Source organism: Zea mays, chromosome 2 (assembly GCF_902167145.1).
Source record: "Zea mays cultivar B73 chromosome 2, Zm-B73-REFERENCE-NAM-5.0, whole genome shotgun sequence".
NCBI classification, from domain to species: Eukaryota; Viridiplantae; Streptophyta; class Magnoliopsida; order Poales; family Poaceae; genus Zea; species Zea mays.
Window position 1 is genome coordinate 210,139,089 of NC_050097.1, and position 20,704 is coordinate 210,159,792.

The 20,704-nt window shown below is 47.1% G+C and overlaps 3 protein-coding genes and 1 pseudogene across 5 annotated transcripts; 3 read left to right on the forward strand and 1 right to left on the reverse strand.

The window, feature by feature from the left end:
* Positions 1-686: 686 nt before the first annotated feature.
* On the forward strand, positions 687-1,616 carry LOC109939163 (F-box protein At5g46170-like; annotated as a pseudogene). The gene has a single exon (XR_002267496.1). The product of XR_002267496.1 is annotated as an F-box protein At5g46170-like (transcript).
* A 765-nt stretch (positions 1,617-2,381) lies between these two features.
* LOC100278097 (uncharacterized) lies at positions 2,382-5,346 on the forward strand. Its single transcript, NM_001151488.2, has 3 exons — positions 2,382-2,702; positions 3,371-3,458; positions 5,084-5,346. The coding sequence occupies exons 1-3, from the start codon at positions 2,495-2,497 to the stop codon at positions 5,160-5,162; spliced, it is 375 nt and encodes a 124-aa protein (NP_001144960.2). The 5' UTR covers positions 2,382-2,494; the 3' UTR covers positions 5,163-5,346.
* Positions 5,347-6,786: 1,440 nt separating this feature from the next.
* LOC100272916 (putative cytochrome P450 superfamily protein) lies at positions 6,787-8,574 on the forward strand. Its single transcript, NM_001147368.1, has 2 exons — positions 6,787-7,767; positions 7,906-8,574. The coding sequence occupies exons 1-2, from the start codon at positions 6,804-6,806 to the stop codon at positions 8,424-8,426; spliced, it is 1,485 nt and encodes a 494-aa protein (NP_001140840.1). The 5' UTR covers positions 6,787-6,803; the 3' UTR covers positions 8,427-8,574.
* A 579-nt stretch (positions 8,575-9,153) lies between these two features.
* Positions 9,154-17,195, reverse strand: LOC103647714 (microtubule-associated protein SPIRAL2-like). 2 transcript variants are annotated; one of them, NM_001347199.1, is given in 6 exon segments: positions 9,154-9,651; positions 11,876-12,751; positions 13,878-14,509; positions 14,596-14,668; positions 14,795-14,986; positions 16,078-17,180. In NM_001347199.1, coding segments are annotated over 6 exon segments (2,763 nt in total). In that variant the 5' UTR covers positions 16,873-17,180; the 3' UTR covers positions 9,154-9,456.
* Between the last annotated feature and the right edge of the window lie 3,509 nt (positions 17,196-20,704).

Genomic DNA, 20,704 nt, shown 5'->3' on the forward strand with positions numbered 1-20,704 from the left:
TCTAAACATACTAGCTAATAGTTTAACTATTACCTATTTTAGTAAATTAGTTAATAGTTAGGTAGCTATTTTTTAGCTAGCTTATTTTAATAATATTTTTTAGCCAACTAACTGTTAGTTTTAGCGCATTGAGACACCCATATTGTTAAGAAGGACTATGTATCTAAGATACCTTGTTGATGCCCCTTTCTATTACTTACAGTGGTTTGTAGCTTGGAGGTAGATTAGAAATAGAGAGAAGCGTTACGTTATCCTTAAAAGGATCGCACACTGCGCAGCAATATCACGATTGCGACTTCCAATGGGCCAGGCCCATCAAGTGAGCAGATGGCGAAGGCCCAGGATACGGAGCCAGCCCAAAGTTACTTAAGAGCCTTCGCTACCCGACTACCGGTTCTCCTCGCTGCAAGTCTGCAACGAGCCAACGAGTGACGAGCCCACCGCCACCGGCAAGGAGTTATTTGAATTTGTAACATTTTCGTCACGCGGCTTCGCCACTTTATTACTCTGCAGCCGTACTTCGCCAGTTTGGTATTATGGAGGAAACACCCGCGCCAGTTTGGTACTGTTAATCTACTGGCCTCTTTAACCTTTCCTTAGCTACGGTAAAAATCAATTTTGCCCCTCGCTGTACCAATTGGGTGCCACAGAGTCGTGAACCTGAGGAGTAAAAATCAATTCTAACTTCCCTCGTGCTGCTCATCTTCAACAAGCTGGCCGACGCGCGGTCGCTGGGGCGCTGCTCCGCGGTGTCGCGCCGCTTCAGCGCGCTGGTCCCGCTCGTGGACGACGCCTGCTCGCCGTCCTCAAGTCCGTGCTGCTCGCCGTGCTCAAGCCCTTCGCGCACTGCGACGCCAAGTCCGCGTCGCCGCAAAAGCACGCGCAGCAGCACCACTCGCCCGCCCAGGTGCTGAGGAACTTCAGCAGCATCCGCAGCCTCCGGATGGAGCTCCCGGTCTCCGACGTGGGCACCGACGACGGCGTCGTGCTCAGGTGGAAGGCCGTGTTCGGCAGCACGCTGCAGAGCTGCGTCATCCTCGGCGGCACCAGGGTGGACCGCGCCGCGGCCGCGGGACCGCCGCACGCCCCCTCCTCCGCTCCCCCCGCGGGCGACGACGACGGCGGCAGCATCCCGGAGTCCCTGTACACCAACGGCGGCCTCAAGCTGCGCGTCGTCTGGACCATCAGCTCCCTCATCGCCGCGGCCACCAGGCACTACCTCCTTCGCGAGATCGTCAAGGAGCACCCCACCCTGGAGCGGGTGGCGCTGACGGACGCCGGCGGGCAGGGCACGCTCAGCATGGGGCGCGACCAGCTCAGGGAGTTCAGGGACAGTCCGCTCGCCGCCGCGCCCGCCGCCGCCGCCAACCGAACCCAGGTGCCCGCCTGCAACATGAAGCTGCGCTACGCGCCGCTGCTGGAGCTCTCGGACGGCACCAGGATCCACGGCGCCACGCTCGTGGTCATCAAGCCCATCGGCGACGCCGGCGGGAAGGACCTCGACGAGCTCGGCGCCGGCGCCTTCGACGGGCCCATGAAGGAGGCCGTGGCCGCGCTCGGCAAGCGCCGCGCCTACCTGCTCGAGATGAACGGCTTCTAGTCTGCGCGCCTCTCTGCTCCATGCCGGAAAGCCGGAGGCGGAGTTGGCGGGTGAGAGGATCTGACCAAGCGCCTGGATGGGCTTCACGATGCCGCCGAGCACGATGCGCGCAATCTGTGAGAAGACCCCGCGGGCGCGCACGGACGCCGTAGGAGAGGATGGCGTCGACGAGGAGGACGAGGAGGACGGGGGCTCATCGGGGATAACGCAGTCGACGCGGACGAGGACGGAGTCGACAAGGGGCACGAGCTCGTGGAAGCGGCGGGAGACGAGGGAGCAGCGGCCGAGCGCCTTGACGTTGCCGATGCGATTGAAGATGACGAGGAGGAGCGCGTCCGGGAGGCGGTCGAATTGGTCATCACCAGCGGCCCCCGAGAGCCAGCGCTCGTCGCCGCCGAGGTCGCACCGCCAGCGGCGGGATCCCGCGGGATCTTCGGACATCGGTGGCGGCAGGGCAGACTGGATCTGAAGGGGAATGCAGGGAGGGAGGCGTGGCACAGAGTGAACGAGTTATGTGGCCGCGCGGAATGCAGACGGCGGCGCGGGCGAGTCTCCGGCGCGGGCAAGTCTCCCGTCTGTTCTCTCTCGCAGCTAGGCTCGCAGCTAGGGGTAGATTAGTACATAGGTATACACAAGCTTCATCAAGCGCAACAAAACAGACACTTACAGAGCACGGGACGTTAACAGTACCAAACTGGCGCGGGTGTTTTCTCCATAATACCAAACTGGCGAAGCACGGCTGCGGAGTAATAAAGTGGCGAAGCCGCCCGACGAGAATGTTACAAATTCAAATAACTCCACCGGCAAGTCCCCTCCGCCGTCCTTCAGTACCGGAAGAAGGCGAGGCGCCCAACCGAGAGCACCAGGGGAAAGGAAGTGCGCCTAGGCATCGACATGGAGGACTTCTACGTCACGATCCTCTACGGCCTGCTGCTCGTAGCCGGCGGCGTAGCCGGCTACATGAAGCGCGGCAGCGCCGCGTCTCTGGTCGCCGGGGGCGGATTCGGCGCTGCGCTCCTTCTCGCTGGTGCGCTCAGCGCCTGGGCCTTCGCGCACGGCAGAGGTGGCGCTGCCGCCATCTTTGCCACCGTCCTTCAGATCGGTCCGTTGCTAACCGCCGCTCTCTTTCCTCACCCTCTCGCTTAGCTTGCTTGCCTTCTGTAAGTAGCACTCAACCGCTCTTGAATCGTAATGGTTTGGTTGACCGCTGGAGCCACAAGAGTCTGCACGGATTCATGCTTTCATGTGGTAACACTGGAACTGCAGTTGCGGGAATCCTAGGTCGCACGCTGATTTTAGCGATTTCAGCTCTGGGTATGATATCTGCTGTTGCAGTGACATTAGGTTTGCGGCTAAACATACATGATGGGATGTTGATAATGCTGTATCCTGCAGAATGCATAATCTATTCAGTTCCTAATAATTGCCTCCCATGGTAGGCACGCTGCTATCACTCCCGTCTTCACTGAACTGAAAACTCTTATGGAAGTAGGAATTGATTGACTACTTCAGTAACGTGGTATGCAGTACACTAGTTCCCAATTGTTGCTTCACTAGTGTATGAGCTGATAGCTTTGATTTAGAGGGACAAGTGATTATATGTAGATTTGTTTGATAAAATTGATCCACTTCCATAATTTGGTCATTAACATTCATTGGAAGAACTGCTCATTTGTGATTTCCTATCCAGGTCTATGATGTGTCAAAGCTCTATTGTGTTAGGCTTGGTATCCATCAGTTAGTATATCTTCTAACCTTGTTTTTTAACAGTTTGTGCTGTGCTATTGACTGTTGTCATGGGAATAAGATACGTCAAAACACAAAAGATAATGCCTGCTGGAATTGTCGCTTCTATCAGGTTTGCTCAAATGTCCCTTCAAGTTTAGTATGTGTGCCAAGTTCTTGTATATATGTATATATTCTAATTTCTTTATGGTACATGATTTGGTCCTACAGGTTATGTCAGTAAGTTAATTTGGTTTGATTCCGTGGTGCATAATTTTGTTCCGTTCAAGCTAAACTTATGTACTCTGGTGCATAACAAGGCTAACCCTCATTAGAGAGAGACAGACAGAGACGGAGATGCTAACTTGTTCGACAAGTTTAATTTCCATATTAAATTTCCATTGCAAGTAGTTTATATTGTTCATACCATGGTCAGAGTAAGATTTTCAGAGATATATGTCAGGATGGGAATGGTCCGGGCTTGAACTTGCCCTTGGACCTGGCCCTGTGTCCTCAAGGTCAATTTGAAAGCTGCCTGGATGGGTATTATGGGCCAACCCAAAACTACTATGTTGTAGGTTTACAGTATCTGTTTCAATAATATTTCAGACAACTAGAGAACTCAAAAAGTAATGGCTAATGGTTTCCTGCAATTTTCACTCCATGTTAAAAATGGTCAACATAAGACCGGGGGGGATGTACTATACAAGTATTTAACAATCCAAAGAATCAGATGTGCATTTCATTTCTAGCTGCTACAGTAAACCTGTACAAGCAGATCATGGAGCAAGTGCTAATCATGATTCAACAATAATAAGCTAGAAATAGTCTTCAATGGAATGTAGGTACCGTAATAACTCAACTAAAAGATGGAACACAGACACCAAGTAATCAGCACATATCACAATTTGAGATTAAAGAAATTGTGTGTGGCAGCAAGTTATACTGGTCGGATTCAGTATATCAGTTTTTAGCTTGCATATCTTTTAAGGCTAGACTATATCCTGATGGCCTGAACCTACTGAAAAAACACAGATCATTTCTCAGTTGTTAAAATATTCTAACTTATACTGGTTTGACAGCTACAGTGCCTATGGCATGGAAGCTGCTACCTCTATATAGCTGTCACAGCGTGGGATGAATCATGGCGTGAGTGTAGATTGTACATATGCGAGGAGAGCATACAGATTGAACATATGCATGGAAAGCATACGAGTAGCTGAGCGTTTGAACTTGGGCACCGTGATGATGAGGCAAAGACAGGGCTCGGATAAAAGGGAACTGGGTTTTAAGTTTTTAACTTGGTTCCCTAACTCACGGTGCAAGGGTATCAAGCTGCATATATAGCCTCCCTCTCCTCTAACTTAACTAACTCGTATGTCTGGCCAAGCATGGCAATAGCTTTGCACTGTTATATCTTTTTTTTTTTTGGGGGGGGGGGGGGGGGGGGGGGGGAGCTCCTTATTGTTCTATCTTTTTGAAGTATAATAACATGGCTACTATCATGCAAAATACTGTAATGATCTGAACAAAATGCCCAAATGGGTTATTTAGTTCTTGAACTTGAATTCTTGTACAATGTGCATGGAAGCACTGAACATGGCTCCAAAGCTCGGCTAAGCATTCTACTTGTATTATCCTTTCACTCTTTACTTATTGCAAATTAGTAATCTAGTAACCTTCACTATGCCACTCTTTAGTCTTACGCTTGTGCCTTGACAGCAGACCTCATTATGACATCATTTCCTTCCGTTGCAGTGCACTCGTACTGATATTTTACGTGTACAAGATATCTACCGGTGGCAACAAGGTTTATATGTCGGTGAGTGCCGAGTGAATCTGCTGGGCGTGTGGTGTTCCGTGTACATGTTTGTACGGCAGCTAAATGTGAAGACAACAAAATCATCTGTGTATCAATTGTATTTTAGTGAGGCAAACACTGTACCAAACAATGATGGCATGAGTTAGTTAAGATGTGGATGTGGACACATGTTCAATTTAAGCTTTTTGATAGTACTTGTTAAATTGCTGCAACTTCCTCCATCAATGATGACACACGACACTTCAAAATTAAAAGAAATTGAGTTTCAAAATCTAAGAATTTAAAACAAATACCTGAGCCTCTAAACGAACCCATGAATGAATTTGCAATGGTCAAGAAGAATATTTTGTCTGGCTTTAAAAATTCAGGGTGTGTGCTGTTCAGTATTGAAGTTTGAGAGGGTCTTTTAAATGCACGTCGGACATTTTCTTCGGGCAAATCTGACTGGATATATACAACATATACTAGTTAAATTGTAATTATATTTGATATAAAAAAACTACATGTGTATATCCGTGCAATGCTCAAAACGTGTATCAAATAAACTATCTGGTCCTGTTCAGTTTGACTGTCGAACGAAAAAAATAACTATACCGTTTAAACCCTAATTGTCGTGACGTATATCATGATCCAACGCGAATGACCAGCCACGACAGCATCCACGCCACCATGTTCGGTAATATAGTTATTGCAAGATTAACATACCGTTAGATATGTACAACCCTATTTAATATAAAGTCTCTTAAGAGGTCTCTAATGAGTCAAGTGAAAAAATAGCTCTTCGCAAAGAGTCCATTCTTCAGAACTCTCTATAAATATTGTCTCTTATTTATATTTATTATCTAGAGTCTTAGGATTGTATTGTGCAGTATTTTAATTATCAGAATATTTTAAAATCCGAAACTGAGTCTCATGCCCTTACACATACAAACTCTAACGATGAACACATGTAACATGACATTATGACAACATTAATTAGTCCCCATTCCGCTGGCTGGTTCTGAGCGTGCAGCACTGCAGCGATTGCTTGGAGCCGAATTCTTGCAGCAACACACAGGGTCTGTTTGGTTGGGCTGTGGCTGTGAAAAAAGTTGCTGTGGGCTGTGAGCTGTGGAAAAAGCTGCTGTAGGCTGTAAGCCGTTAAAAAGCTAAAAACTATTTGGTGGAAACCACTAAAAGTCGTTAAAAGTTCTTCGATATATGTTTTCACAGTTCCATTTGAAAAGCCACTAAAAGCAGGTTCAGTGGTGCTTTCAGATTTGCACTGTGAGAAAGCCAGCTTTTAGAAAAAGCTGCTTCCTGGATCTAACCCTTTGGTTGGCTTTTGGCTTTTAGGGGGCAAAAGCCAAAAGCCAAAAGTCAAACCAAACACACCCACAGTTTGTTTGTTTGCTAGGGGGAATCTGCGATGCTAGATTCCGTTGGTGAACACGGTCTGGATTGTCCCAGATGTTTGTCACGCTGCTTCCAACCGAACGAGGCAGGTGAAATCCCGGCCCGATGCTGCACGTTACGTGAAGATGCCGCTTTGTCCGCTTCACCTTCTCGACACCTCGCCGATCTCTGCCGCACCCTACCACCATCACTGGTGCCAACTACATAACGAGTAGCTAGTCAACGAGCTCTAGGCTAGCTCTAGCTAGCTAGCACGCAACAATGGCGGCCTCCGTGGCCGTTGCGCTCCTAGTCGCCTTCCTCACGCCGGCCCTTTTTCTTTACCTGTTCACAAGGCCCAACAAGAAGCCGTTGCCGGGCAAGTTGCCGCTGCCCCCGGGCTCACTGGGTCTGCCGATCATCGGGCAGAGCCTGGGCCTGCTGCGCGCGATGCGGAGCAACACCGGCGAGCGGTGGCTGCGGGACCGGATCGACCGGTACGGCCCCGTGTCCAAGCTGTCGCTGTTCGGCGCCCCCACGGTGTTCGTGGCGGGCCCCGCCGCGAACAGGCTCGTGTTCGCGAGCGACGCGCTGGCGCCGAAGCAGCCCCGCTGCCTGCCGCTCATCCTGGGCCGCCGCAACATCCTCGAGCTCGTCGGCGACGACTACCGGCGCGTGCGCGGCGCCATGATGCAGTTCCTCAAGCCCGACATGCTGCGGCGGTACGTGGGCGCGATCGACGCCGAGGTCGCGCGCCACCTGGACGGCCGGTGGGCGGGGCGCCGGGCCGTCGCCGTGCTGCCGCTCATGAAGCTGCTCACGTTCGACATCATCGCCACGCTGCTCTTCGGCCTCGATCGCGGCGCCGTCAGGGAGCGCCTCGCCGCCGCGTTCGCGGACATGCTGGAGGGCATGTGGTCCGTGCCGCTGGACCTGCCCTTCACGGCGTTCCGCAGGAGCGTGAGGGCCAGCGCGAGGGCGCGGCGGGTGCTCGAGGCGACGCTCGGGGAGAAGAAGGCCAGGCTGGAGCGCGGCGAGGCGTCGCCCGCAGACGACCTCCTGAGCTGTCTCGTCAGCCTTCGCGCCGAGGACGGCGCCGGGGGCCAGCGGCTGCTGACAGACGAGGAGATCGTGGACAACGCCATGGTCGTCCTCGTCGCCGGCCACGACACGTCGTCCGTGCTCATGACCTTCATGGTCCGCCACCTCGCCGGCGATCCCGCGACCCTCGCCGCCATGGTTCAAGGTAATCGAGAAATAGACCGCGCGCGGCTATGCATGCGGCATGCCTTTCGTAGATAAATCAAATGCTCGTGACCATGGCATGGATGGACGTCTCATGTTTGTATGTATGGCATGCATGCATGCATAATATTGGCCGCAGAGCACGACGAGATTGCCAAGAACAAGGCCGACGGCGAGGCGCTGACCTGGGAGGACCTGCACCGCATGAGGTTCACATGGCGCGTGGCCCTGGAGACGCTGCGGATGATCCCTCCCATCTTCGGCAGCTTCCGGCGAGCGCTGGAGGACATCGAGTTCGACGGCTACTGCATCCCCAAGGGGTGGCAGGTGTTCTGGGCGTCCAGCGTGACGCACATGGACCCCAGCATCTTCACGGACCCGGACAAGTTCGAGCCGTCCCGGTTCGAGAGCCAGGCGCCGCCCTACTCGTTCGTGGCGTTCGGCGGCGGGCAGAGGCTGTGCGCGGGGATCGAGTTCGCCAGGGTGGAGACGCTGGTGACCATGCACCACCTGGTGAGACGCTTCAGGTGGAGGCTCTGCTGCGGGGACAAGGACAACACATTCGTCAGGGACCCCATGCCGTCGCCGCTGAACGGACTGCCCGTCCAGCTCGAGCGCAGAGAAATGGCTCCAAACAAGAGCGCCTGCTCAGTACCTTGATTCCACCTAAGATGTTCGCCTCACCTGCGTGTAACCTGTCTTTTCTTTTTCTCCCTAAAATTTTAACCATACAGCAGGTCCCAAAATAGTTAAAAATGTCGACGCAGTCTTTGTAGTTAAAACACACATAAAAATGGTTTTTTACTGGAACCAAGCTTTCCTTTAGTTGTGCATCCCAAAAAAAAGTTTTGATGAAACCGGTCTCAGTGGATCCGGTTTCGAGTTAAAAACACACAGAACTGCTGGCACAAACAAAACCAAGCTTCGTGAGCGAGCGGTCCTTCCACCGGCAGTTTCCATTCCTCCCCTCCCGTCCCATCCAGCGCTTCACGCCAGTGGAGTACAGCACCATCCACCGCAAAATGACATCGCTGTCGCCCACCATCCAGAAGCTTGCACGGATTTATTACCGACGGCCTACCTTGCCAGCAGCGACAAAAAAACATCTCCGCCGGAATGGAACCGCACCGCTGCTAACCTCGTCGTGTTGCAGTCTGAACCACAACCGTAGGCCCCCAACACCACCATACAATCTGCATGACTATGTTCAGAGACAAATTCACCTGCATCAGAGATCTCTCAACAGGCTGCATGCATACCTCTGCAGAAAGAGTTGATGCTCTGGGATGCCTAACATCATATGGGCAATATATCCAAATGCGTAGCATCTGCCTTCTGCATACAAGTGTTGCTGGAGACAATTTATTTTTGGCAAATAAACAATGCATTGCTACTCATTTTGAGTTCCATGTAATAACCAATGCACCATAATCATACAAGAGACCACCACCATGAAGTGAGAAGGTTTTACAGTATAACTGGAGAATCAAACTATGAATTATGAAAGCCTTTAGATGAAGGTGAGACAATATCCACATCATATTTCCCCAATACAACCAATCCATTTCAACACAGTGCCACTTCCACTCCAACCAATATAATATTCCTAATCCTAATAGCAACAGGCCAGACAAGACCAAGAGGCAACGAACAAATGAAATTAACCCATATGTCGGTAATCAATGTTACCCTAATTGATAAGTTGCTGTAGGTCGATGTGCCAGGATGAAGCTAGCTGCTTCATTATCTGCAACGGTGTCGCTCCCTCCCAGTCATCAGGCAGGTCAATCGCTGTCGCCTCATGAAGTCCCAGTAAGACGTCCTGCTTTGCGTCTAGAGGTATTCCGAGATAATCAGAGCCATTTTCCATTACCAGATCAGTCAACTGCAGCACATTGAGATATCTTTTAGTGAGATGCCTAGCTCAGAGTTAAGCTTTCAGCTCAGAAATGAAAACAAGACAATGCCAGACATTTGAGTACAAAAAAAAGGAAATAATATGTGCCAAGTATTATCTTTGCAAACTGGTGTTGTCTAACATACTCTAACGTTTCATGTTTATACATTATTAGATACAACCATCTTTCCACCTTAATCAACCATGTCAGGGCATACATAGATTATAGTGATGCATTCATTTCACCTGTGAATTGAAACAGCTTGATTAGTTCAACCATACAAGCATGCAAGCGCATACCTGCTGTCCAGGTGGGAACCATAATTATCATTGAGCAAACAAAGAAGAACATAAAAACAAGTTTTACTAGATAAGAACACATCTGTTCGAGGGATCAAATATCAATCACACACTTCACTACAGTTTCCCCTTCAAGGCTTCAACCTTGAGCAATCCAGAAAACTGATGGGCCTTCATTCTACACCAAAGGGGAAAGCTGAATTAAAGTCTCAGTGCTATTGGCTTCAAGCTGAGCACTGGCCTGAGTTGTGGTTTCAGCCTCTTCTCCAAGAATCTAGAATCTGCATATGCACTGAGGAACATTGGCCCTTGCCATCTTGGGGAAGCGGAGGCCGAGACATAGTGGCAGCAATGGTTTGTGAGCTGGAGCATGCATTGGCCCACCAAGAGGCACCTCTCAGATGAGGGAGAGCCTGGCAAAGAATCCTCTTTAATCCTTCAGACATAAAAGGTGCAGTCCAAACCGGCATATCTGGAGATTGGAGGTCCATGGACAAGGGAAAAGTGTCAAACTCAAAATAATCTCCAGCTTTCCTGTAAGGTAGCATGTTTTATCCTCTTTGTGTTGCAATTACCCAATCCGAAAGGATGATCAGAGCAACTAAGCACATGAAGTTTGATGTCATTTTGCATGAAATCCCGAATCTGATTTACCCACATACCATCATCAGCGGGTTGCACCACTCCTTCAACGTCAGTCACAATAACCAAGTCATTGCGACGAGCCTCTTGTCCCAGAGCCAATTGAATGCGAGCATGAGAGCGCCAATTAGCGTCGCCATCAACGATAACAAGCTCCGGAGGAAGGAACGACCAAGGGTCCACCGGAAAGTTAGCCATGAGCAGTTATGAGGACAGTGAGGTGGAGCTGAAAGAGAGCAAAAAGACCAGCGGAGAAAGATAGAAGGTGAAGGGGTTTTCTCCACAATAGAGAGAGAACAGTTGTCAACGCCTAAAACCAAAAGGTCTCTAGAACAGGAGAAAATAGAGGGCCCGGTACACGTAGCCGGTGGACATCTATGGCGGAGAGGGCGAGAAGTTGGTGATGTTTTCTCAGAGAGGAGAACTGAACATTTGCCAACGTCAGAATGCAAAAAGTCACTTTTACCGGTGGATTGCGTGAGGCCGGTTGTCGGAGTCATAGCTGGTTGTTCAAAGGTGCAGGGAACAACTTTCAAAACAACTTGAATACCATCACTTTTGCCGTCGATTCATTAATGCGATGCACCTTAAGCCTCCAGTATCATCATCTTGGGGGCTTGGTGTTTATGGCTTCATCATAATAAGACAGTTTTTTATGGTGTCAGACCTTCCATAAACGGAAAGAGAGTTTTTTTTGGATGAGTTAGATTGCTGGAGGCTTGCCGGTGCCAGGCATCTTGAGGCATTGGGCCTTGGTGCTGCCTTTATTAGGTCCAGGGATCTTTTGGGTGATTAGTGAAGAGCAGTTGTGTGTGTGGGGCCTGCTGGCACTTTTTGTTGTTTGTCTCCTTTTGTGTCCTGTAGTTTTCATGCGCAGAAGGAGGCTGCAGTTCTGTGCGCAGCAGGAGTTTGGTGGTCTTGTGTTCTGTTTTTTTGGCATTGTACTTTGGTCCATTTTAGACTGTTTTCTTCTCTTAATTTAATGATACGCAGCTCTCCAGAGCGTTCACGAAAAAAAAAGACATGCCATTATCCTAATACCAAATTGGATTTACAATCAAAGCACCAGTGACAAAAGGTACTTAAGGAAATGCACACTAAATTGCATTTTAGAATGCTGCACCATAGTCTTACGATGAAGGTGAATCATTAATTAATTCAGCCCAATTTAGAGAAGAAAAATGGTTGAAAGTTCAAATGTTCATGATATAATTCACTATTCATCAATGATAACATCATTACATTCCTGCAAAAGAATATAGTGGATTACCTGCTGAAGCCAGTTTAATGCTACGTCATATAAGCTTTCTTCCATGAGAAACTGCCCCACTGCATGTAGGACTTCATTTGCAACCTCATTTGAAAGTTGATCAACGACCGGTCCAGTTTGCTCCATCAACTTTACAAGTAATTCAGCATCACCAGTCGAAAGAAGTTCAGCATAAGCAGAGTCCATATCCTCAAGATGAACAGCATCCATCGCACGAGTCCAGGCCTCCCAAAGTGGGCCTCTTTCATCCCCTTGGTTGTCATCATTCAAAGCTTCTCCATCCAGTTCAGGAATAGCAACTCTTGCAGCGGCCCTTGAATTTCCATTATCTTCACCAGCTACTCTAATAGCTTCCAGTGTTGCTTCATCTTTTGAGGCCCGCCATGCACTTCGGGCAGAAGGACCCTCACCGAACCTAAAGGGTCCCTGACCTTTGTCCCAACCTCTCCGGGGACCCACTTGATCATTACTCCGTTCATTTCTTGCCATTCTATTGTCTGATGAAACAGAATCTAATCCTCTCCTCACATTCATACCACTTCTTGATCCAGAATAAGCATATGAGTCCCATGGTTCAGAATCTGGTCTCCAAGATTGGTTTTTCGTACCAGAAGCCATAGCATCTGCAGAGAAATACCTTTCTGCAAATCCCATCCGTCCATCACCACTCCTTCCATATTTCGAATTAGAATATTCATGGAAACCATTGTGTTTAGATGATCTGCCAGGAGATGAATCAAAGCCCAACGCTGGACCACCACCTCTCCTGCCTGAGGAGAGTGATATTTCTCTAGCCATTTCCTCAACAACTCTCTCAAGACCACGTACTCTGTTCTCCAATGTAACCATGCTGTCATGAGACCCTCCCATGAAATCCTGAAAGTTGAAAAACAAGCGATTTCAGTGGTTTGTGGTTAGTCCAAAAATATGTTTAGTAAGTTTAGATTTGTCCAGAAAATCAGCATGGAATCATACACCTCTCTGCTGCTTTAGTGTCATTTGCAATGTACATCAAAAAATTGAGTATACTTAAAGGAAGCAGGAAGCTACAAAAGTATCTGAATTATGCAACGAAGTAATTAAGTGAAGTACCACATCAGGTGGGCATAAAGCAGTCAATTTTCTTTCCAAACATGTAGAAAGTTATTTTAAAATAACAAATAAACTAGGTACCAGAGCTCAACCAGCTGAGTATGAGTAATCCTAAGGTTTGTGCAACCTCAAGTTCAACTTGAGGATCTGAGGTCAGCTCTATAGAAGCATGAGTAGCTCAAGCTCAGCTCGATAAGGACAAAAGCTTGTATTATTGCATGTTTTCCAGTTGATTATACATTAGAGTACACTTGAACTCAATAAGGCTCCACAATTCTATGGATGCATGTACAAAAATACCTTATAAGCTCAATGCTCAGTAGGATAATCAAACTCTTGTAATTTCGTTGCTTAATGGTAATGAAATTCGGTTTCGACCGTAGTGGAAAAGGTGCATACTCGGATAGGCATACATTAATATGTCATAAGCATATTTTATCTCCAGGCCTAATTTGGCCAACCTCAAGAGAGCTCAACAAAACCCAAGTTCAATATCGATAAGTATTTGATCCCAAGAAAGACTTAAAATTTCAGCTTAATTTGGCAGGATAAACGCTTGCCGGGCCCAAGCTTTCAGTATTTGGCATACATGTAAAACTTGTTCATTTGTGCTGTTGTGTAATGAGATAACTCTAGCCTCTGTATGATGGCTAAAGGGAAGAAAATGACATCAAAAGGTGGCCAATGATGACAGCAACATAGCTTCATGACAAGAGTTGTAATTTCATCTACATAGTTCACTGAGTTGAGAAAAGTCTTATTTGCAGAATCTTAATAGTTAATGCTCCTGGCATTAGCTCCTCGTCACCAATCAGGAAATCAAAGTGTGATATCCACTTCCAGATTCTTTTTTCTTAGCAGCAAACAGGAAATGGAACTTCGAACATTCCAGAAATAATGACAAACTAACCTGCAACATGTTCATGAGACTAGTTTGCTGCCTCTCCAAGTGTGACAATTGCCTCTGTATTGCTAACCAATTTGTTTTATTATTTATGAAAGGGCCTTCTCCAGAAATGTTCATGGCTGCAGCAGTGGAATCTTTTGTACTGGGTTCGCCCCTATCTTCAACATCAGTTGTCCTAGCTTTTGTAATTTTGTTTCTATTTCCCCTTTGGCCAGCCCATTTATCCCGGATATTCTGAAAATTAAAGCTAGCACGCATTTGAGTTAGATTTGCTTCATCTTCAGCTGATCCATTGCTGTCAGCTGGACCAACAGGATCATCATCTTCTTCTGTTTCATCTTCACCTCGCAAGTGAGATTGTAGAGTCTTGTGGGGGACTACAACCTCAACTGCCAAGTCATCTGTTTTTCTTGTCTCGAGCTTTTGGAAAAACTCAGGGTTCAATTCCCTGTCAGTTAATGTTGGTCTTTTCTTCAAAAGAAAAGCTGCCTTTTCAGCTATGCTACTGCCCTTCACGTTGTTACTAGGTGAATCTGGAGAGGAATCATCAAAGGATTCTGATTTTCCACCTCTTTGTATTGACCTTCTTGAGTCCAGTTTCCCTTCACCATCAGCAAGATCCTTATTTCTACCATCTGCTGCATGTAAATTGTTTTGCACTAAGTATGAAATAGTAAAACCCTCAACAATATAGTACATTTGGTAAACAAACAATCATTACCATTTGCATCTTCTCCAGTCAACTTTTTCCACAACTGTACTGCATCAATCATGCTATCTCTGACAGGCCTTACCTGTGAGAAGAATATGATGGCTATCACATTTGAATACAAAAGTATGTATATTGTTGTTCTCTGAAAAGGTTTCATGAGAGGAAGAGGGCCTCAAACGTAGATGGAGAGCAAAGAATTCTAGGTTACCTTATCAAAACGGCAAGCTTCGAGAGCAGCAATGGTTGGAGCTGTTCCGTCACCTATCAAGTGAACAGAATGGGTAGCAAAGACAGATAATGTATCAGCAGCTGCTTTTCTAGTAGCCCAATCGCTGTTCTCAAGGCAGTCGCGGATACTTTGCAGAGTCTGCTGCATATTCTGGGAACTGATTGCTCCCACCTGAAAGGTGAGATATGAACAGATACTCAAATTATGAAGCCCAATAACCATGGTGATAGTTCGCATAATATCATTGTAGAATGGAATAACTGCATAAGCACACCAAAACAATACTAGCATTGATGGAAATATTGTCAGGAAAAACTACATAAGCTCCTGAATTATGATAAATGATAAAACTACCTAAAGCTCCTGTAATTTTAGCACTGAAATCTTATATGAATATAACCAACAAAACTTAAAGAGGTGAGCTAGAACCTTAACCTTACACTCATGATCCATGTTATCATAATAGATAAATCATGTAAAAGTAATAATAAAACAAAAGCCACAAGTACAGTCCAACCTAGCAAGCTACATGCTACTGTAAATCAAAAGTCTAAAAAAGATTTAGAAAATATCTGAAACACTCAAACACTCTTCAATACTGTGAATCAAAAGACTAATACATGGCTACCATACGAGAGAGATGTCATTACAAGGTCAATTAAGCTCATATTTATGGTCCTCAAAAAATCACAACAATGTGATATTTTCCATTGTCCATCAAATCAAACACAAACAAGTAAACCCAGACTTCTTTGTTCTCCGGTAAGACATCAAGCACTGAGCTTCCACATTCGCTCTATCAGGAGTCACATTGTGATCATGGTGCTTATGCTTTAAAATCCTCTCTCCATTTACCATTCTCAGTGATGTTTCACCAGCAGTTAGAAAACTAATAAGTGTCAACCCTAGACTTTTCTGTGAGATACACAAGCCACAGTACCACAAAGCAGGAATGAACCCGCTGGAAACCCTAACCTGAGTAGAGGATAGCATTCATACAAATTCTTGACCTGCTCCGTGCAGACCAAAACCTTACCTGTATTTTCCATACCTAATAAAATTATCAGGAAATGCACAGGCCACAAACAAAACAAAACTATAATTCAAACTAAGAACATGAGACTTCAAAAGAACCCCTTCCTAAAATACGACATGCCCTTACATGACCAATAATTAGCAAGGCCTTCTAATATCCGATACTCCTTGAGTAAGATCATGGAACACAAGAGACGCACAACGAAATTTAGCAAGGGAGCACCGACCTGCGCCAAACTTCCCATGATGCCTAGTAATCCCGCCTTGGCTTGCACGCCCTGCCCACCGAGCAACTTGCAAATCCTAGGACCGAGCTTCCCAAACATCCCGATGGCACCGGGCCCAGGTCCCGCCCCTTCCACCGCCTTGGCCAAGCATGCGGCCGCCCCGCCCTGCACCGATTTGCTCTGCTCCCCCATCACCTCGAACAGCGGCTTCACGAACAGCGTCACGGTCGCATTGCCCGCCTCGCAAACGCCTGAAGCCGACAGAGGGCGGAGGTACACTGCCGCGAGCTGCCCCGCGACGTCTCGGCACGTGTCGCGCACGGAAGTGTCGGACGCCGGGTCCTTTAGCCGACGCGCGAGGTGGGCGAGCACCTTGTGGAGGTGCGACGCGGCGGCATCCGGGTGCGACGTGCAGAGCGTGGCGAGGAGGCGCAGACACTCGCGCCTGGCCGGGGAGGCGAGCCCCGGGGAGTCGGGTGCCAGCGCATTGAGCAGCATGGGCACGGCGTCGGTCGACGGCGGCGCGCGGATGATGCGGTCCAGCTCCTCAACGGCGATGTGGTGCGTGTCGCGGTCCGAGAGCTTGGCGAGCGCGGCGAGCACGCGCGACTTGAGCTCCGCCATCGCCGCGTTCTTCGACGGCGTCGCGCCGGCGGCGGGAGACGGCGGCGGCGGAGGCGCCGCCCCTCCGCCAGCCGACGCGGCGTTGGAGCCGGGGTTCGGCGGCGGCGGCTGCGCTGTGGTGGGCAACCTGGGGTGGGATTTGACGGCGGATTTGGAGACCGCGGTCGCCATTGCGGTGGGGATCTGGAGTATGCGGTGGGTAGAGTGGGAGGAGTGGGAATGGCGAGGTCAGATTTGAAACGGTGGGTGCGGGGTTTGGGTGCCAATCTGGGGCATTTTGTGGCAAATTTGAGGTGGATTTGGTGGGATTTGTGGCGTTTTTGGATCGATCGTCAGTTTGAATTTTGGTGTTTGGGTTGGTTTGGGAATGGGGAGGTGAGATCTCTCGCCTTGGGAGCGGTGAGTGATGAGATGGGTTGGGGCCTTCTGGAGAGAGGAGTCGGCAAAGGAGGGGTTCAAGATTTTTTTTTAAAGATGGGCGATGGCTGGTGAGAATAGAATGGATAACGGGGCGGAGGAAAGACGGAAGTAGGACTTGCAGTAGCAAGCGAGGCCCCACTGGAAGTACGAGTAGTAGATAGACTGGAGACTGGACTACAGTACTCGGACCCAGTTGGCAGGGATTCGTCCTATTTTCTCAATTTCTCGTGCACCTTGTAATATACGAACATCTGAAATATGTTTCTCAAATATTTTCTCCGTTTCAATTTGTAAAATGTGTTGATATTTATATGGTATATAACTTTTATTATGTTCTACATCTTGATATAGCTTTTACTATATATCTAAAAATAAATTTTAATTTAAACCAAGGACATCCCAAGTTAATAGTTTGTATTTAAATTAAGGCTCTATTTGAAGGCGATATATACAGACCAAGTTTACGTATAAACTTTGTGTAAACCAACTAACAAAAGTCACAAAAAAATTTAAAAATTATAGATGAATACTCTACCACATATAAAATTTCAAGTCCAAATTCATTATATGTTAAAAAAAAGATAAAACTCTCGGGTACAAAAGGTAAAAATTATCTCATAATGTTCTCTTTTTTATCTTTTAACATGTGATGAATTTAAACTTGAAATTTTATACAGTGCTAGAGTGGAGAAAGAAGTACATCCATATTTTTTTAGATTTTTGTGACTTTTGTTAGTTGGTTTTGCATGACGTTTGCACGGAAACTTGGTTTGCACCTAATATGTTGCTCTATTTGAAACATTTAAAGATAATAGTTAACTAGCTAACAAATTATAAGCTAAGACACGTCAGCGCACTATTAGCTTGTTAATTATTATATGGGATTGTTTGAAACCTCTGGCTAATAAGTTGGATGAATTTACTAGTTTCTCTTGAACGTGGACTTTTCTTGTCATTTCTTAATTCTTCTTCACTATCTCGTATTTTGACATTTTTGCTAAAAAAAAAATGAGCATTTAGGACGGAAGTGATTTAGTGAGCCATGCTCAAGACACTTCCGAGATTTAGAATTCCCTTCCTTTCATGATATCATATTCTGTAAACTTTTGGTAAAGCGAGTAGAGAGAATGGCCAAAGAATATTCTAGTAGTTGTTCTAGTGGTTCATCATTTAGTAAAGATAAAACTAACAAAGCATATCTGTTGTAGAAATCATCATCAAATGACTTGCTAGATTGTGAAATTAAATCAATTGATTTTGAACAATGATTCCTATCAGAAGTACATAATTAATGAGTTTTCAATTTAGAATAAACTAGATCTAAAGTCAGAAGTACATAATTAATGAGTTTTCAATTTAGAATAAACTAGATCTAAAGTATGAGTACTCATTACAGTAAATTATCTATTTAAAGTTGTTTTCATCTACCAAATAGACATTTTAATGCACCAAGTAATTGTCAAGTATTTTTAGCATTAGTGAAATTAATATTAACAACACACAAATTGCTAAGAATTTTATGAAAGCATACAAAAAAATCATCTAATAATTCACCATGCCTCATCTCAAAGTGTATATACTTTTTTAAACCTATGTTGGCGCATTTATTTTATTTTGTTAGAACTTCTTGATGATCAAAAAATACTTTGTGTACCTAATATGCAGACATGAGTGCACCACTCGGTCAAAAGTTACCCCTTTTAGGTTGATTTGGTGATCAGGGGTCCCGAGGAGATCCATGGGAGAGTGAAAGGGAATTAGGCTTACACCTAGTCCCTAATTAATTTTGGTGGTTGAATCGCCCAACACAAACAATTGGACTAACTAGTTTGCTCTAGATTATATGTTACACAGGTGCCAAAGGTTCATCTATAACTATACTAAATCGACTGTCCGGAATACCGTAGATTATTCCGGACAGGAAAAGCTTTTTGGAAAAACAGGCCAAGCGCGGACCGTCCGGGCCCTTGCGGCGGACCGTCCGCGACACGAGGATGTCACTCGGCCAGAACCAATGCAAAAATCCAAGTCTGTGCTATGGACTGTCCGGAGGAAAAGCAAAGACCGTCCGAGCCCTTGCGCGGACCGTCCGGCCTCTGGCACGGACCGTCCGGTAGGTGAGAAACCAAAAAAACCCGAAGGTAACGGGTTCGGAGAAATGAATTATAGCGGCCTCGCGGACCGTCCGGACCAGGCGGGCGGACCGTCCGCGACTGGCTCTGTCTGACATCTGACGACGCATTAAATGCAATATAGCCGTTGATATAGCCGTTACTGCTGACCGTTGCATTTTCAGCCGTTGATCTTCAGGGGCGGACCGTCCGCACCAGGAGGGCGGACCGTCCGCGCTCAGCAGAATGGCCCAACGGCTAGGAAGTGGTTGGTGGCTATAAATACAACCCCAACCACCTCCATTCACTCCATCCAAGCATTCCAACCTTCAACATTCAATACAAGAGCTAGCAATCCATTCCAAGACACATTCAAAGCCTCCATCTCTCCAAGTTTCACAATTGAGAAAAGAGATCATTAGTGATTAGTGGCTTGAGAGAGAAAGTGATCCGTGTATTGTTTGTCGCTCTTGTCGCTTGGCTTTTTCAATCGTGCTTTCTTGATTCTTTCATTGCGATCAAATTCACTTGTAATTGAGGCAAGAGACACCAAACTTGTGGTGGTCCTTGTGGGAACTTTGTGTTCCAAGTGATTAAGAAGAGAAAGCTCACTCGGTCCGAGGGATCGTTTGAGAGAGGGAAGGGTTGAAAGAGACCCGGCCTTTGTGGCCTCCTCAACGGGGAGTAGGTTTGCAAGAACCGAACCTCGGTAAAACAAATCTCCGTGTCTCACTTGCTTATTGGCTTGGGATTTGTTTTGCGCCCTCTCTCGCGGACTCATTTCTTTATTACTAACGCTAACCCGGCTTGAAGTTGTGTTTATATTTGTAAATTTCAGTTTCGCCCTATTCACCCCCCCTCTAGGCGACTTTCAATTGGTATCAGAGCCCGGTGCTTCATTAGAGCCTAACCGCTCGAAGTGATGTCGGGAGATCACGCCAAGAAGGAGATGGAGATCGGCGAAAAGCCCACTACAAGCTACGGGAGCACTTCATCGGAAGAGTCCCGCACCAAAAGGAGGGAGAAGAAGAAGAGCTCCTCCAACAAAGGGAAGGAGAAGAAATCTTCTTCTCATCACAAAGAGAAGAAGGAAAAATCTTCTTCCCACAAGCCGCATCGGAAAGGCGACAAGCACAAGAGGATGAGGAAGGTGGTCTACTACGAGACCGACACTTCATCAACATCGACCTCCGACTCCGATGCGCCCTCCGTCACTTCTAAGCGCCAAGAGCGCAAGAAGTATAGTAAGATCCCCCTACGCTACCCTCGCATTTCCAAACATACACCTTTACTTTCCGTCCCATTAGGCAAACCACCAACTTTTGATGGTGAAGATTACGCTAGGTGGAGCGATTTAATGCGATTTCATCTAATCTCGCTCCACAAAAGTATATGGGATATTGTTGTGTTTGGTGCACAGGTACCGTCGGTAGGGGATGAGAACTATGATGAGGATGAGGTGGCCCAAATCG

Coding starts and splice junctions, on each gene's coding strand:
- LOC100278097 (NM_001151488.2), top strand. CDS start 2,495: ATGGAGGACTTCTACGTCACGATCCTCTACGGCCTGCTGCTCGTAGCC. Junction 2,703..3,370: donor TGCCACCGTCCTTCAGATCG/GTCCGTTGCTAA, acceptor GTTTTTTAACAG/TTTGTGCTGTGCTATTGACT. Junction 3,459..5,083: donor GGAATTGTCGCTTCTATCAG/GTTTGCTCAAAT, acceptor CTTCCGTTGCAG/TGCACTCGTACTGATATTTT.
- LOC100272916 (NM_001147368.1), top strand. CDS start 6,804: ATGGCGGCCTCCGTGGCCGTTGCGCTCCTAGTCGCCTTCCTCACGCCG. Junction 7,768..7,905: donor CCTCGCCGCCATGGTTCAAG/GTAATCGAGAAA, acceptor TATTGGCCGCAG/AGCACGACGAGATTGCCAAG.
- LOC103647714 (XM_008672228.4), bottom strand. CDS start 16,872: ATGGCGACCGCGGTCTCCAAATCCGCCGTCAAATCCCACCCCAGGTTG. Junction 14,669..14,794: donor AAGCTTGCCGTTTTGATAAG/GTAACCTAGAAT, acceptor TTCTTCTCACAG/GTAAGGCCTGTCAGAGATAG. Junction 12,752..13,877: donor GTCTCATGAACATGTTGCAG/GTTAGTTTGTCA, acceptor TTCAACTTTCAG/GATTTCATGGGAGGGTCTCA.